Raw genomic sequence first — 17529 nt, 5'->3', positions numbered from 1 at the left:
TCATTAGTTATACGGTTATCTAATAGGTATTCCTCGATGGCTAGATCAATCCTTTTATACCCTATGTTCACTTGATTCAAGGAAATTTCTTCATAATTCTCTGACACTATTATCCTGTTCGAGCTGTGGTTCCTTTCATGGGCAGGCACATCGTTTTTTTGTTGTTGAGTTATTGTGACCAGAGGAGTTGTTCTTCCAAACTATCTAGTCTGTTAGAATAGATTAGTAAGATTAATTCATGGGAAAGAAAGCAAAAATAAATCATATTATTGTTCCCTCTCTATATTGTTTGTGCAGTTCCATAGTTATTGCCTGTTTGGTCCTAGTGTGTGCCGAGGCAGCAAGCTATTAGACTCCCCCTCCCCCAGCACTTAATTTTTTCATACTTATCTTTTCTTGTCTTATCGCTGCTAGTGCAGTGCAATTGGTGTACTTCACCTTCTAGCTACAGCACTGTTGTCCCTTAGGTCTCGAAGACCAATTTCAGAAAACAAATGTGTCTTTCGGCTTTTCCCAGTTAGGGGTCGCCACAGCGGAACTCCGGTCCGCTAATGATTGGAAGTAGATGTTTACGTGCCGAGTTGCCAGCCCTGACGCACAACCTTCAACGAAGGTACGCCCATTCACGCATGTCTCCAGACAGAAGACGCTCTAGCTGAGAATCGAACGGGACATCTTACTGTGAGGCGACAGCGCTACTGCACCACCACCGCAGTAGAATTTCAGAAAACAAATAGCTAAAAAAAAAAGAATTAAAGCAACAATTTTAAGTGCTTGGCGCTGCGCTCACACTTAACCAAATTAATGTGGTAGTACATAGTTACTTTTTGCCTACCTCTGGGTGGTTGTTTTTTTCTCTGGTGAGGCACTGTTCTAGTCTGGTCCAACCCACTCCATTCACCCTTGCTAACCCTCCGGCTCACTCCGCTCCCCTACCCTGCCCCCATTCCCACTTACCCCCACTTACATTTGATTTATACCTAGCCTGACCACACCACAGCCAGTCGTCACCACCTTCCCAGAATCACCATTCTCACCAGTACCTTGCTTCTCCACTTTCTTTACCTCACTTACAACTCCACCTCCATCCACACTCCATGTCAAACACTTCCAATCACCTAGACTCCCACACTCAACCCTCCACTCTCATTGCCACTCTTATAGTAACATAACCCCACAACTCTTCAACCACTCACCCTCGCGCCTCTCAAACATGTACACACCCACTATTCTACACCCCCAACACCCATATGCCTCAAACTAACAAAACTTAAACTTCTCCTTCACTCCATCACCCAAATTAAATTCTAAGCTGACATCCTCCCAACCCAGGCCTATACAACAGCCATATGCAACACATAATATCCTCCACATGCCCCACTCCCACCACCTCAACTCAATGTATTTCTCACTCACATCCCTACCCCACTTCCAAAAAGCCTCTAACTCAGATATACTCCTGTTAAACCTCAACTTCCATAGCATCATAAATAAGACCAGTGAGTTCCACACTATACCCTATCCACCTACTCACCAGATATGGCTGTGATAAAAACCTGGCTAAAGCCCCACATTAAGGACAGTGAAATCCTAACAGTAGGCTATAACATCATAAGAGCAGATAGAATCAACAAACGTGGAGGTGGTGTTGGTTATGTTTAAAAATACCCTCAAAATAGCCCAACAAAACTGTACTCCTCCCAATCTACCAACTCTGAAATATTACCCGCCTTGAAATCAACCCCAGCAAAGCAGCAATAATCGCCACCTACCTACCTCCCTCCTGGCAACAACCTCCCCACTATAGAACACCTACTTTCCAGGGCAAATACTAAATTCACCCAAGAAACTATTGTTCTTGGTGACTTCGACTGACACTTTTGCACTACTAATATCCCATCCAACTTTATTAATCTCTTCAACTTCACCCTAACAATAAACTGGCCAACTCGTATTGACGACCACTCTAACAAGCAGTAAACATTAGTCCTAACTAACAAACCTAGTCTAGGCTTCTTAGCCGGGTGCCTACCTGACTCCCTGATTGGCCACTGTCAAGCCTTTCTTTACAGAAAACGTGTGAACATCCTCTACAAATACATCACTTTCAAGAAAAAATTCTCCCCCACTACTTTCAACCTTCTACTGTAACAATGTAACTGTTCCCCTCTTAAGCACCTTCAATTAGATGATGCAGTTCAGTAATGCAACAAAACCTTCCTTACAATTCTTAAGAATCTAGCCCCTACCAGAAAAGTTCGTACTAGCACCAAGCACCTCCCATGGCTATCCAAAGACACCAAACTACTAATGAGACAGACAAAGCCTGGTCAGATTATCATATATCCAAAGACAAAGCTGACCTTCTTCACTATCAGACACTAAGAAACTTAACAAAAAAACAAATCAAAAGAGAAGTTTACTTCCTATCCTATCAGCAAAAAACCCCCCAAAACAACCCACAAAAATTCTAGCTTTCCATCAGCCAGCTCCTAAACCAAGGATGCGTACCTCTATCGCTCCCCCCACTCCTGCTACCTTTAATGACTCAGTCTCTATCTCTACTCTATTTAACACCTATTGTGCCCAGCCATAGACAATCATAGCCCCTTCTCACCCATACAAAGTAAGTACATAAAAACTCTCTTGTCCAAACTCAAACCATGCTGCACAGCTGCATACAAACTCCCTAATGAATTTCTAAAACTTGCAGCCCATTCAATTGCATACCCCATTTCTATTCTGATCCACAGTTCTATCAAAGAACATTATGTCCCACTCCTATAAAAAAAATCTCGTATTATACCTCTCCACAAAGGTGGCCCCTCCAAAGAACTTAACCGACTATCGTACCATAGCCATCCTCATGAAAATTTTAGAAAAATGCATCAACAACCATATCCTACTTCCTTAACAGTAACCTCCTTTCCAACTCTCAGCATGGTTTTATTCCAAAGCACAGTTACCAGTACTGCCCTCTTAACCATCACTAACACCATCCACTATCTCATGAACGAAGGCCAACATGTCTCTTCCATATTTCTGGACATGTCTAAAGCCTTCGACACCATATCCCACCAGCTTCTACTAAATAAACTATCTTCCAGTGGCCTTGGTTTACCCTCACTAACTTGGTTCCACACCTATCTTTCCAACTGTCAGCAAGCTACAAAGTGAGAAAACTCTCCCCCCTCCACTCCCCATCTCCATGGGTCTACCCCAATATTCTATTCTTGGTCCACTTCTCTTCATCATATTCACAAACCACCTCAGTACAGCAACCAAACATGCCTCCATTGTACAGTGTGCAGGTAATGCTACTCTTATCTGCTTGGCCCACTCACCCCAAGAGCTCCAACTAAAAATGCAGTCTTCCTTTCATGACATTGAAACCTACCTGTCCCAACACCAATTCATTTTAAATCCCAACAAACCCCAAATCTTAGTTTTAGTACCAAAAAAACCCAAGACTTCCCAGCCCCCACTATCAATCACCTCTGCAGATGGTACCAAAATTACCCCCACTAACCACACAAACTTTTTGGTGTCAACCACAGATGGCAACCTCAGATGTGACATACATATTGCCCAAACCATCAAAAAAGTCCACATCAAACTAGGTACCCTATACAGACCCAAACCATTCCTAACTCCCAGTGCCAGGCTACCCACTGCTCGCACACACCTACTTCTCTATGGCTCTGTCATATTTACTAACCCTTGAAAATCTGACCAACAATCTAGAATCGTGTTACCATAAAATTGGTAAATTTGCCACTAATCACCCACACAGATCCCACCACTGCTCAGCTCTTTCAATATTAAACTGGGTAGAGCTCCCCAACCTTCTATCTCTCAATCAACTATCCTTAGCCCACAAAATAATCTACCACCCCAACAACTGCCATGCCATCTCCTCTTTAGTTCAACCTAATACTAATAGCAGATCCCTCAGAATCTTCCAAAAAAACTCCTACTGAAAGTATCCCAAAACTAACATGGTGACTCCCTCTATTCACACAGAATAGCCAAACTTTGGAACACCCTTCCAGACACAATAACAAAAAATCCAGTACATAACCAGTTCAAATCACTCCTAAAGGAAAACCTCACCAGTCACAGGTTGTGCTCCTGCCTTTCCCCAGGTTAATCTACTTCCCCACCTTTAGTTACCTTTCTCACCAGACCGGCTAACATCCCTTTTGTAAACTTTAACTTGTATACTTTCTGCTGCTTGCTCTTGTACAGTCCTACTAATTATTATATTTACTGCTACTGGGTTGTTCCTGCAACAATAATTGTACAGTTCTACTGATTGAATTATATTTACTGCAACTTGTTTGTATTTGTACTACTGTGGAGTTTTCCCCCTGGGTCTCCACTAGTAAAAAGGACCTTGCTTTGTACTGTTTCTAGATGCTGTAGAATAATTCAATTGTACTAATGTTTACTGTTGCTATGTTTTTGTTTGTCTTGTATTACTGTGGAGCTTTTCTGCCTGGGTCTCTACTGAAAACGGGCCTCTGGCCCAGTTGAACATACATGGTCAATAAATCTGTAATAAATAAAATAAAAAAATTGTCTATGGGGAAAAAAAAATTAATTGGCAGTCTATTCACTTAACAGCTTGGTAAACAGCTGTACATTGTTTGTCAAATTAATTGACCACTCAACCACAGCCCATAAGGCAACAATGTACCCAACACTCTAGTCATAGGTGACTCTATAGTCAGGCACACTGATGTTCCACTCACCAGGCTAAACAAGAAGAAAGTTACTGTCCGCTGCCTGTCAGGTGCCAGGATCCGCCACATAACGCATGCACTCGGGTCACTCCACAACAAGTACAAATATGACACTGTCATTGTCCATGTTGGTGTGAATGACCTGAGACGTACCTCCCTGGACTACATGAAAAGAGACGTGGAGGAGCTCTCCGATCTTGTAGCCCAAGCAGGTATGACCCTAGCCCTGAGTAGCATCCTGCCATCACCCAGAATGATGCCACAGTACAAGAACAAAATGATTGATTTCAACAATTGGCTAAGCTTCTGGTGTCATTCTAAGGGGATTCAGTATTTGTCTGCCTGGGACGACATGATCAACAGACCACGATGCTTTGCCAGAGATGGCTTGCACCTGTCACCCTTAGGATTCCGGATACTGGCTAAGGCTCTTGCCACCCCTATAGTGCCTTTTTTAGGCAAGGTTCAAATGACAAATTCACCACCGTAACAGATACAAGCAAGCAAAATCTGAGGGTAATGCTACTCGATGCTAGAAGTCTAAACCTCAAAATGCACTCACTTGAGGCACTCCTTAAAATGGAGAACATCAACATCTGTACAGTGACAGAGACCTGGTTCAAAGCTCCAGAGAACACCCCTGCATTACCATGCTATAATTCATACCACACCTTTTGGCCACCTAACCCGGAACGAAGCACTAAAGGTGGAGGCGTGCCCATATTCATTAAGGATATCCACACCTCCAGGCTAATTGCACAGCATAATACATTCGAGATTATCCAAGTGCAACTAACTCTGGGCAAGACCGCAGTCCAAATTGTAGCTTGCTACAGACCCCCCACCATGCCCCAGGATTCCCACTCCTCATTTCTTGATGCACTGGAAAGTATTGGGGTACAACCTAACACCCTAATAATGGGCTATTTCAACTACCCCACCATTAACTGGGAAAACTACTCGTGTACCAACTCTTTTGCTCAACGTTTTCTGGAATTCATAAATTCCAACGCCTTGGATCAACTTATTCACACCCCCACCATGGGCAGCAATATCCTAGACTGGTCATTATGAACATGGGCAACCGGTGTTCCACACCAGAGGTAATTTCCTCATTGGTCAGATCCGACCACAAACTAATCACCCTAGACGTCCACATCCTGCCCCCACCCCCAATTAGGGAAACCACCATAAAAAACTTCTCCAAAGCCAACTTCACACTTCTTAAGACAGAAGTGGCAAACTTCATGACACCCATGCAGAAGGACAATAGAGGTACGAATGCTGAATCCTACACAAATGCACTTTATAAGCACCTACACAAGTGCATGGATCATGCTATCCCTAATAGAACCAAGATGCTATCCCCCCAAAAAAGGAAGCCAATCTGGTGGTCCTCTGCCATAAACAAACTCTACAACAGAAGAAAGAAATTTTGCAAAAAAGAGTAAAATCCCATGACTAGAGGAGCTCCCTGGTCAACCTCAGTAAGAAGCTGAGATCCCTCATAAAATCCTCTAAAGCTAGTTACGAAAACAAAATTGCCACTGACTCTAAAGACAGCCACAGAGCATTCTATAGCTATGTCAAGAATCTCAATAGCAACACTCAGAGCTGCTCTGAGTTACAGCACAATGGCACTAAATATACAGAACCAACTGATATTGCCAACATCCTGGCAGATGGGTTCAGTGCTAACTTTACCCCCCTCTCACCCCCTAGAGGGTGCATCTCTAAATCGGAAGAATGCAAAGTTCCTGTAATCATGGCTGATCAGGTAAAAAAAACACTCTCCAAAGCCAAGAACACAGCATCCATGGGACCTGACAATATCCCAGGCTGCGTTCTACACGAACTGCAGAATGAACTGGCACCCTACCTAAGTACCATGTTCAGTGATGCCTCACATCAGGTTTTGTGCCCACTGAATGGCGCACCGCGACAGTTATCCCACTCCACAAAGGGGGAGCCACGACGGACCCCAGGAACTACCATCCCATTAGCCTGATGAGCCTGGTCTGCAAGGCCATGGAACGTATCATCATGGAACTCATAAACAAAGACATTGGTAATCTCCAAACTCTGGACCCTACCCACTTCGGATTTGTAAAAGGCAGATCATGTCTCCTAAACCTGCTTGACTTCTTTGAAGCAGTCACCAAAGCCATAGATGAGGGTAAGGTGGTAAACACAGCTTATCTAGATCTCGCCAAGGCTTTCGACACCATCCCCCACTCTGGAGTTATAGATAAGCTCACTAAACTAGGTATAAATCCCCTATATCACAAGATGGGTTGCCAACTGGCTCATGGACAGAACCCACACTGTGAAAGTAGCAGAGTCCAAGTCTGACTTCAGACCAGTGACAACTGGAGTACCACAGGGTTCAGTCCTGGGTCCTCTCCTGTTTGATATCTACTTCTCTGAAGTACAGGCTAACACAGAAGGTCTTTTGTTAACAAAGTTTGCAGATGACTGCAAACTAGGAGCCATAATCGAAACTCCTAACGATGTGGACATACTACAAAAGGGCCTCACTGAGACAGATGCCTGGTGTAAGCCATGGCCTGAAGCTCAATGCCAAAAAGTGTATTATCATCCCCTTTGGTAAAAACTCTGTACCCATGAACTACCACATAGCTGGTAGTCTACTTAATGCCGAAAATGTGATGAGACATTTAGATACAGATGGACAGCAATCTCTCCTTTGATAATCACATCGCCACAGTGGTAAGGAAATCCTTCTATGTGGCTCACCTTATCACAGAAGGTTTCTCATCCAGAAAGAGGGGTCATTGTTCCCCTCTACTCATCACTCATTAGACCCATTATAGAGTACAGTGCCCCTTTTGGTATGTACCTCACAAGACATCTACAACAACTGGAAAGGCCACAGAAATACCTCACAAAGAGGATTAATGGCCTCAAACAGATGCCCTACGCAGACCATCTCAAAAAACTCCAGCTTTACTCAGTCGCATATCGCCTACTCAGAGGCGATCTCTGCCTAACATACAAAGCTATGTCAAACCCAGAGCTGTTGGACATGCTCCACTTAAAGAAATCCCAATCCCTCCGAGCTACACACTCTAGGGACCTAAACCTTGTCACCACAATAAACAGAACATGCTGGAGGGATAGATTCCTGTCCCAGAAACTTCCCATACTCTGGAACAGACTACCTATCTATGTCAAACAGAGCTCCTCATTAGCACTCTTCAAGAAAAATCTTGATAATTGGATGGGAGATAGGAAATTCACCCTGGGGATCGCTTCTGTGGCTCTGCTCGACAGGGGCACAGGAAAATAATTTTCTTGGGTGGCAAAAGCCAGGGTACATTTTTCGCTAGGCTTAGGCCCAAGGGCCAATAGCCTAGTTACCTACCCATGAACAGCTTGTCTGCTAAATATTTTTTTGCACCGACATTTAATCTTGCTAATCTATTTTAATAGACCTGGCAACCGTAGTGACATACATGCCACTTGTCAGCATATTAATATTAATGCCGTACATACGGCATGAAGAGCGGGCACTTCCATGCTCGTTAACATCTTTAAAAGTTAAATATCTTAAAAACTAGATAGAAATGGACTTTTATTTTTAGATTAGTGTTCACGTGCATCCTAACACTTTATGTAAAAATAAAACTTCAATTTGTCACTTATAAACGTGATCTTTAACAAAAAAATGCCTGAACTTGAGGCTTTCCTGTAACTTGAACAAATTTGCATATGTTTATTTACAGACACATGGTTTCAGTGCAATGAAAGCACATTACTGAGTATAATGCCTATCACTTATTCAGACCCACTGGCAATTGTGGAGGGTATCTGTGGTTAAGGATATCAACTCGTAACAGATTTCTTGGGGGATACCACATGTGAACTTCTAGAAGTCCAAATTACCCTAAACAAGACTAATTACCACTTCATAGCTACCCATGGAATGCCCTGCTTAATGTCTTCTTCTGAGCATGATGGCTGGCTTAACACATTAGCTGAAATTTCCACAAAAGCCAAGACCTGTCTGCTGAGGGACTTAAACAATAAACTGGCTGACCTACATTGCCCATGGTTGGCATGCCCAGCTCTTCCATGACATTGTAAATGCAAGTTCTTTATAAGCAGTTAACCATCCTACTAGGGGCCCCAGTATCCTGGATCTAGTCCTCACAAATATGGTTGGCTGTTGCACAGCTCCATTTGTGTTGTCATGTCTTGTTAAATCAGAACATAATTTAGATTCATAGGTGTGTACTAGGCTAACGGCCGTGGGGCCTGTATAAGCCTAGCCCAGGAATATTCCCAGGAATCTTGCTGCTGGATGTTAGTTCCCTGTGCACCTATCAAGCAAGGCTGTTGAAGTGATCCCTTGGGGTGAATTTAGTGACCCTTTCCTTTAAAAACTGGTGATACCTTCACTGTAAATAACTGTTTAGAGCTTTCTCAAAAGCAAACCATCTTCAGTTGAAGACTTGCATAAATTCTGTAATCCTTCTGAAGGATCAGCTTACCATGTAGGAGATGCACTCCTCCAATCAGACATTGTAAGGAATCTGGATCATTCTTTATTTATTCATCATGTCTCCACAGTAGTTCGGACAGCCTTTTATCTGACCCATCTAATTTCCAAGGACATTTCACTAGATTCAAAAGTCTTAATTCCTCTTTATTTGTATCTGATCAGATATGTTATTGAATATAACCCACCGTGTGGCATCTATTTATCTAAACACCTCACGCAACCTAAGATACCTTGGTGATTAATAGCAAAGATTTTTTGAGGCCACTGATCTTTTTGGTAATCAGAAGAGACTGGCAGCCCTTTCTCTGATTCTTAGACTCCTCTTTGGAAATCTGTGTCTAGACTTTTGCACCATGAGAGATCCAACCCTATTTGATCTTATATTTGTAGAATTAATCAAGTACTCTGTTAAAGGAACTAAACCTTCATCAGCAGATAAGACCTGTTGACATGATAGTTTCATATCCAAACATATCCCTCACCTCTGTAACAAGCTTCCATTACATGTCAAGCAGTGTAGCACTAGTGCCTCTTTTCAAGGTACACCTGGATAATTGGAATGGCAGCTTCAAATTTTCTCCCGATTTATCTAGTCTTGCCCTTCTTGAGAGTTGAGTGAAATTTTGAATATATATATATTTTTACTGTGCTTAAAATGGCCTGCAGATTAATTGTGTGGTACTTGTCTGAACCTATATGTTTTGAGGGGAGTTTAAGTAAGGTACACTGATGCAGTGAAGGCTTTCAGTGAGCTAAGTTCCTAAGTTTGTTGTCTTAACTGTGAGTCTGTTAAGTACTGTATTCTTTTTGTCACAGTTTTGTAATTATTCTAAGCAGTCAGTCCTTAAACTCAGTTGATTTAATTTTCTGCTAACTTGTTTTGCTTTGTAAAAGGCAGTAAGAAAGAACATGTATAGAAAACTTAAGTTCTCGATTTTATTTCTTGAGGCAAAGCACCTTATGCATTGTTTTGTACCACTCGTGTGTTCTTAACTGACTATCTTCATTTTCATATGTGAAATTTACTGATGCATTACCATTTTACTGAACAGGGAGAATTTGTGAATGAATATGTTGGAGAACTCATCGATGAAGAGGAGTGTCGAGCAAGAATTAAATATGCTCAAGAAAATAACATCTGCAATTTCTACATGCTTACAATAGATAAGGTGATAATGCTTTTCTTTTACGTCTGCATTATAAACTGATGCTGGTAGAAGCAAGTTACAGATATTCTTTACGTTTCACTGATGCAGTCCTGAATTTTGGAATTTCTTGCCGTGAAAGCCTCAGCCTGCCTAATTACTAAAGAAAATGATTCTTGCCTCCCAGGCTGACAGAGACATCCCCACCATCAATACACTCCGGTATAAAGGGAGCCAGCCTGTATCATCACTTCAGTCTTTTCTTGCTTCCAGAGCCCGAAGCGCGGTGCAAGTGCATTGGTTGACCAGCACCAGAGAAAAATTGTCAGACAGATAAGTACCCCATTGGAAAACTCCTTTCTTTTTTCTTTAACTCATGTCAGATAAAGTAAATAATTGTGTCTGCTGTGGTAAACAAATCCCACACAGAGGCTTTGTACTCTGTGTCACTTGTTTAAGCCCAGACCGCAGCGTCCCAAATTGCCATTTCTGTGCTAGGTTTTAACTCTAGAACTATTAGGCATAGGGCCAAATTCTTAGCTTGGTTTCTGAGGCAAGAATCTGTACAATCTCATCCGATGGCCTCCGTCAGTCATTCTGATCTTGAATTTCCTATGTGCAAAAATGAAAATAATCACAACTAAGGTCTTCGGACAACAATTATTCGCCCTCCGACTCTCTTACTAGACTTGTGATTGTTGAGGAAGGTGAGGCATCTTCAACCTTTAATATAGCGACCCTGGCCTCTGAGACCCATTTAGAGCCTGACTTGCCATCAGTCTGTTTGACTTCTACTGCACATACCTTCAGCTCTTCCGTTGGGTCCGAGACTGCTCAGCAAGCTGCAGCTTCCAACGAGTGTTTACTAACTGGCGACACAACAAGGCCTAAGCCTACAATGGAACTTCAAATGGAGAACAAGCGATGCAACCCAATATCAGGAACCACAATAACACCAGGCACAAGAACACTAACGATAGTTTACATAGGTTTCGTCTTTATTGAACCGTTCATTAAAGACGAAACCTAGGGTAAACTATCATCAGTGTTCTTGTGCCTGGTGTTATTGTGGTTCCTGATATTGGGTTGCATCGCTTGTTCTTCATTTGAAGTTCCATTGTTGTCTGGAGAGTGGTCGATATAAGGCCTAAGCCTACGCCAGTGTACCTACAACCCAGAGAGTATGGCACTAAGCCCTCAGACGCACCTAGTCCTAAGGCCAAAGCCACCCCAAAGAAAGGCAATGTGTTAGGGCCTTCACCCAGGCCTATGGGCTTCTAGTTTCAGGGACCCCAGCAGGATTTTTATTAAACTGGCTGAAGATTTAATTAACATTGTGAGAGCTGCACAAACAAAAGGAGACATTATCCCAGGAAAAATAAAGAGATGTCCCTCCTGAATTTTTTCCAAGCCCATTATAATCAGAAGACTGATTTGGTGGAATCCAGCTCAGAGGCATGTCCGTCTTACACATCCTATGAGGAATCTGATTCAGAGGAAAATATTCATTCTTCCCCACTCGAAGATCTCCGTTTTGGAGAGAGACTCCATGCTATCAGACACTTTCGGTGTGAGGCACAAGAATACAGTTAGGCCATTTTTTTCCAGGATGCCTCCTTGAATCCTGACTCCTTCCCCCCGCTTCTATTAAAAAAAAAAAAAAAAAAAAAAACGGGTTCTACAAGGTACGCGACTCTATCAAATATCTGTTAAAAGAAAACCCTCTGCTGACCCAGAAGTGGTCACCCCAGGGCCTAAAGAGGGCTAGAGCCAGTTCCTCCAGGAATCCTTTGCCTACAGGCAGAGAGTAGGGCCCTTGTTAGGTTTGGAAAGAAAGTATATACTTCTGCCACTCTGAGGGCCCTCCACTGTCAATTCCATATAATCAAATACCAGCAAACCATTCTTGACCAACTTAAGCACAATATGTCAACCTTAGAGGATTAAAATTTTTCCAGAGAACGTTTAGATCTGTGCCATGCCAGTTTTCAGGTAGGTATACAGTTCCCTGCACTGTGGGTATGATGCCATGGAGGCCTCCTGCAGGGCAGCTGCCACTGGCTCAGTTATCTGAAGACGTGCTTGGCTTGGGGAGCAGTCATTCCCTGATCATGTAAAGGCTAGCCTCTTGGATGCACCCCTTGATGAGGACTGCCTTTTTGGCTCTAAAGCAAAAGTCTTCAAAAATATGGAGGAGAAGGCTAAGTTTATGCAAACAGTCAAGGACTTTCTTCAAGTGCAACCTCCCAGGTTCAACAGGAACTTAGTCCTTTCCCACCCAACCTAGGAGTAAACAGAGGAAGCCTCAGAGGTACAGAACCCCCCCCCCCCCACCCAAGAAAAGACCTCAACAGCAAAGATCAAGGCAGTGGACCTCAGAATCCCACAAGCAAGGGAGTTCTAGACCACAAGCCCCTGCCAGAGAACAATTATGAGACTGCTCTACCATCCCATTCCCACCCCAAAACTAAGGAAGGCTGCCACTTTTCCATCAAAACTGAACCCACATCACTACAGATCAGTGGGATCCAGAAATTATTTCAAATGGTTACAAACACACTTTTAAAGAGCCTTTACAATACTCAACTTACCCAGATGTACATCAAAATCAGAAATCTCAAACTGTCAAATTCAAATACTGTGCTCCTAGGGAACTGTGGAGCCAGTACTAGAACAGCAAAAAGGGCAAGGATTTTACTCTAGGCTTTTTCTAGTCCCCAGAAAGGAGGCTTTTGGCGTCAAATACTGGACATGTCAAACTTAAATAAGTTTTTCAGGGTGCCAAAATTCAAAATGTTGACCCTTCAGAAATTCTTATCCTCAGGCCTTCATCAGTAGACCTAAAGGACGCCTATTTGCACATTCCCATTCAGAAGTCACACAGAAGCTTTCTTCGCTTCAGAGCAAGCTCCAGTCACCATCAGTTTTCAGCCCTGCCCTTTGGATCCTCTATCACTCCGAGGGTTTTCACAAAGTGCTTGGCTCCTGCCATTGCCTTCTGCAAGACCAAAGGGGTTAAGATTTACCCCTACCTGGACAATTGCCTGATACAAACCACAAATCTGCCAAAGATCCAGAAGGACCTGAAATTGACTCAGGAATGCCTGACTTCCCTAGGGTTCACACTAAACCTCAAGAAATCCATTACACTCCCAACCAAGCAGTTTTCTTAGGGGCAGTCCTGGACTGTTCTCTTCAGAAGGTCTTCCTCCCCCGAAAGTCACCTTCTTGACAACCTACTTTGAAAAAATCCAGGGAAAGCAATGCATTATGGCCAGGGAATTCCTCAAGGCACTGGGATACATGGCATCCTGTATCCTGTCAGTCCCCGGACACCAAAATTCACCTGATACATTGCTTCAGACAAAAGTTCACATGGTGGGTATAGGCTTGCACCCAAAATCAGGGCCTACCCTTCAGATTTAGCCCCCCCTCCCCTGGGCCAAACCCTCACCATGGATGCATCAGAGATAGCCTGGGGGGGGCGATGATCTACACTTCCAAACCCAAGGAATATGGGATGTTCATCGTGTTTCACTGTTGCAGTCATTACACTTGGGTTATCCTACTGGCAGGCTACCCACAGTCGGCCTGAATTCCAAAGTCCTGGTCCGGCGTCGGTTGCTGTCGCCTCTTCCCTGACGATGTCCTTCAAGGATGCATCTGCAGTCCTTACAAATGGGTTGTCCTGTCGTCAGGCAGCCCTTCGGTCGGCCGGATTCCAAAGTCTGGGTCTGGCCTCGGCTGATGTCGCACTTCACCCGACGTCATAGCTGCAGTTATTCAGGTATAAAGGTATCAGCCGACGCCATCTTCCTCAGTCTTTCTTGCCGCGTGGCGCCCGAAGCAGAAGCTGTTCGCCAGTGCCGGTCGGTCAGAACCAGAGATTACTACTACCGAAGACTTCAAAAAAGCTAAGTACCCCGTTGGGGACTCTTTCTTGCCTCAGCCGATGTCAGAAAAAGTGAATAACTGTTTAACTTGTGGGAAACAAATACCTCATAAAGATTTCCACTCTTACTGCTTACCTTGTCTAGGCCCAGACCACGACGTAGCAGCTTGTCTAGCCTGTGCTTCTTTCAACCGGCGGACGCTTAGACGTCGGTCGGAATTTGCTGAGGAGTTTTTCGGCTCCAATTTTGCTTACATTATGCCGTCGGATACTCCGACTACGCAAATATCTAAAAAGCACAAGGAAAAGGACCGACACTCGCGAGTGTCTCTGTTTCGGCTGAAACCGAGTCCGCGGTTCTTCCTTCGGCCGAAAGCGTTCCTCCTACCGAGGCCTCATCCTGCATGGTGGAATCTGCTTCTGAAATCCCACCCGCTCTTGCAGGTTCACAGGATTTATCTGATACTATCCCTTTGGATATTTCTACCCCTGCACGTGGAGCTGCTAGGCCACCTGCATCCATGTCGATTAAGGCCTTTGCCAGGGCTAAAGCAGCAAAATCTACCAAAACTGTGCCTGCTAAGACCCCCTCTCACAGGCCTAGCTCTAGTTCACAAATGCTTAGTCTTGCAGAGGATCTCATTTCTTTGATCCGGGGATCCCAACCTCACCCAGCCAGGGCCTCTCACCCACCTCCAGAGAAGAGGCCTAGAGCAGAGCCCCCTGAGCCACTTTCTACAGATGACTCCTCTGATGAATCAGATAATTCAAACCCTCCAGTGGGCCCTTTTTCTCCTTATGAGGACTCTGATGCAGAAGAGTCCATTCCTTCTGCCTCTCCGCCTGAGGAATTTTCCTTTGGGGAAACCTTGCATGCTATGAGGGAACAATTTCAATGGCAGGGCCAGGATTTTACAGACTCTAGGAAAAGGCTTAGAACCTTTCTGCATTTGCCACAGCATAGGCCTTTAGCCATTCCTCCAGTACTTACTGTTGTGGATGATGCATTTAATGATGCTTGTACTGCTCCTGATTCTCTTCCTCCGGCCCTGCTAAGCACGATAGGTACTACAGGGTTCGGACACACATTATCATTTGTATAGGGCTCCTCTTGCAGACCCCGAAACTTTCCCCCGGGGCCCCAGGGCTGTAGCAGCTACCTCTGCAAAAACCCCTCCCTCTGAAAGGGAATCTAGGGCCTTAGAGAGATGGGGTAAAAAAGTTTACACTTCTGCTACTCTTTCAGCTAGAGCCTTGAACTGTCAATTCCACATGATTCAGTATCAGGAATTTATGTTAGACCAGTTAACTAAAAATCTGTCCTCGGATGAACCATTAGACAAAAAATCTGTTCAGGAAATGGTACATAACATTCAGCAGGTCAGTAATCATTCTTTAAAATGCAGCTATGATGCACTGGAGGCTTCCTTTAGATCAGCCATGACTGGTACAGTGATCAGAAGACATGCATGGTTAAAAGAGCAGTCCTTACCAGACCATGTCAAATCAAAGCTCCTAGATGCTCCCATGGATAAGCTCAATTTGTTTGGCTCTCCTGCACAACAGGTGCTCAAGAAGGTGGAAGAGAAAGCGAAATCTGTCCAGACAGTCAAGGATTTCTTGCAGGTCCAGCCTCCAAGGTTTAGCAGGAACTGGCCTTCCAAGAATTGGTCCTTTCCAGACACCTCCAGAGCTCAGAGAGGCAGGAATAGGCTCAAGAGGCAGGGGTCAATCCAGAGGTGCCTACAGGGGACGTCAGTGGCAGGCTAACAACCAGCGAGGTACAGCCACAGATCCAGCCACCACCACTTCCACAGGACAATCACAGTGACTTGGCTCTGGCACCTACCAGGGAACAACTAGAAGCACCCTTAGGCGGGAAGCTAGCCTTATTTTCAGTAAACTGGCATTACATCACAGGAGACAAATGGATTTTACAGACAACAGACCAAGGTTACAGGTTTCACTTCCATACTCTACCAAGGAAGAGAGGAATGCCAAACCTACCTCCAAATCAGAAGACAGAAGCTCTAGAACAATTAACTCACTTACTAAGGATGAGAGCTGTAGAAAGGGTACCATCTATGGAACAAGGACAAGGATTTTACTCCAGACTCTTCCTGGTACCAAGAAAAGAAAACCAATGGAGACCTATTCTCGACCTGTCCGCTTTAAACGCATACCTCATTGTACCAAAATTCAAAATGCTGACCCTACAGCAACTTCTTCCCATGCTGGGCAAGGAGTCTTGGCTGGTAACTCTAGATCTCAAGGAGGCATACCTGCACGTCCCCATACGACCAAATTGCAGAAGATACCTCAGATTTCTTGCAGGATCAGAGCATTATCAATTCTCAGCATTGCCCTTTGGCTTATCTACTGCGCCCAGAGTATTCACGAAATGCCTGGCATCAGTAATTGCTCATTGCAGGCTTCAGGGAATTCAAATTTACCCTTACCTGGACGACTGCCTGTTACAAGCGGACAACAAAAACAAATTAACAAAAGACTTGGAAAAGGTCATTCATCTACTACAAGCCCTGGGATACACAGTCAGTATAAAAAAGTCAAGGCTGATACCATCCCAAAGGATAACCTTTTTGGGTGCAGAGCTGGACACATCAAAGCAGATGGCATTCCTAACAGTAGAAAAACAGGAGCAACTCCCTCTCTACTTCATGGCATTAACAAAGCAGAACCAGCTAACAGCAAGAAAAGTCCTGCAAGCCCTGGGTTACATGGCATCCTGCATAATATTGATTCCACATGCCAGACTACACATGAGAAAACTACAGTGGTACCTGAGGAATTTATTGTCTCAGCACAAGCACAGCCTAGAAACCCAAATTCCAATAATTCCATGCCTGAAGCAAGAATTCCAATGGTGGGCTCAGGCCTGTCAATCAAACAAAGGGCTGCCCTTCCACAGCACTCAACCAAGCCAGACCATCACAACGGACGCCTCAGACCTCGGTTGGGGGGGCGCACATGCTGGACAAGTGCATACAAGGCTTATGGACTCAAGACCAGCTGCACCTACACATAAATCAAAAGGAAATGCTGGCAGTAAAACTGGCAATCCAGACATTCAGACCATTCCTTCAACAGGGTCAACTGTTGATAAGGACGGACAGCACCACAGTCATGTGGTACATCAACAAGCAGGGAGGCACACATTCATACCCTCTATGCCGGATGGCAATGGACCTATGGAACGTGGCC

General features: G+C 44.2%; 1 protein-coding gene across 1 annotated transcript in view; it reads left to right on the top strand.

The window, feature by feature from the left end:
* Positions 1–17529, top strand: part of NSD2 (nuclear receptor binding SET domain protein 2) — a 2565963-nt gene that overhangs the window by 2404857 nt on the left and 143577 nt on the right. Inside the window, exon 20 of the mRNA XM_044062294.1 lies at positions 10323–10439. Within this exon, the coding sequence (XP_043918229.1) occupies positions 10323–10439 (117 nt within the window). The remainder of the gene's footprint in view (positions 1–10322; positions 10440–17529) is intronic.

The sequence above is a fragment of the Protopterus annectens genome, chromosome 2.part1 (assembly GCF_019279795.1).
Source record: "Protopterus annectens isolate FY-2018-M chromosome 2.part1, PAN1.0, whole genome shotgun sequence".
NCBI classification, from domain to species: Eukaryota; Metazoa; Chordata; order Ceratodontiformes; family Protopteridae; genus Protopterus; species Protopterus annectens.
Note: the sequence above shows the minus strand (reverse complement) of the source record. Positions and strands in the feature narration are given on the sequence as shown.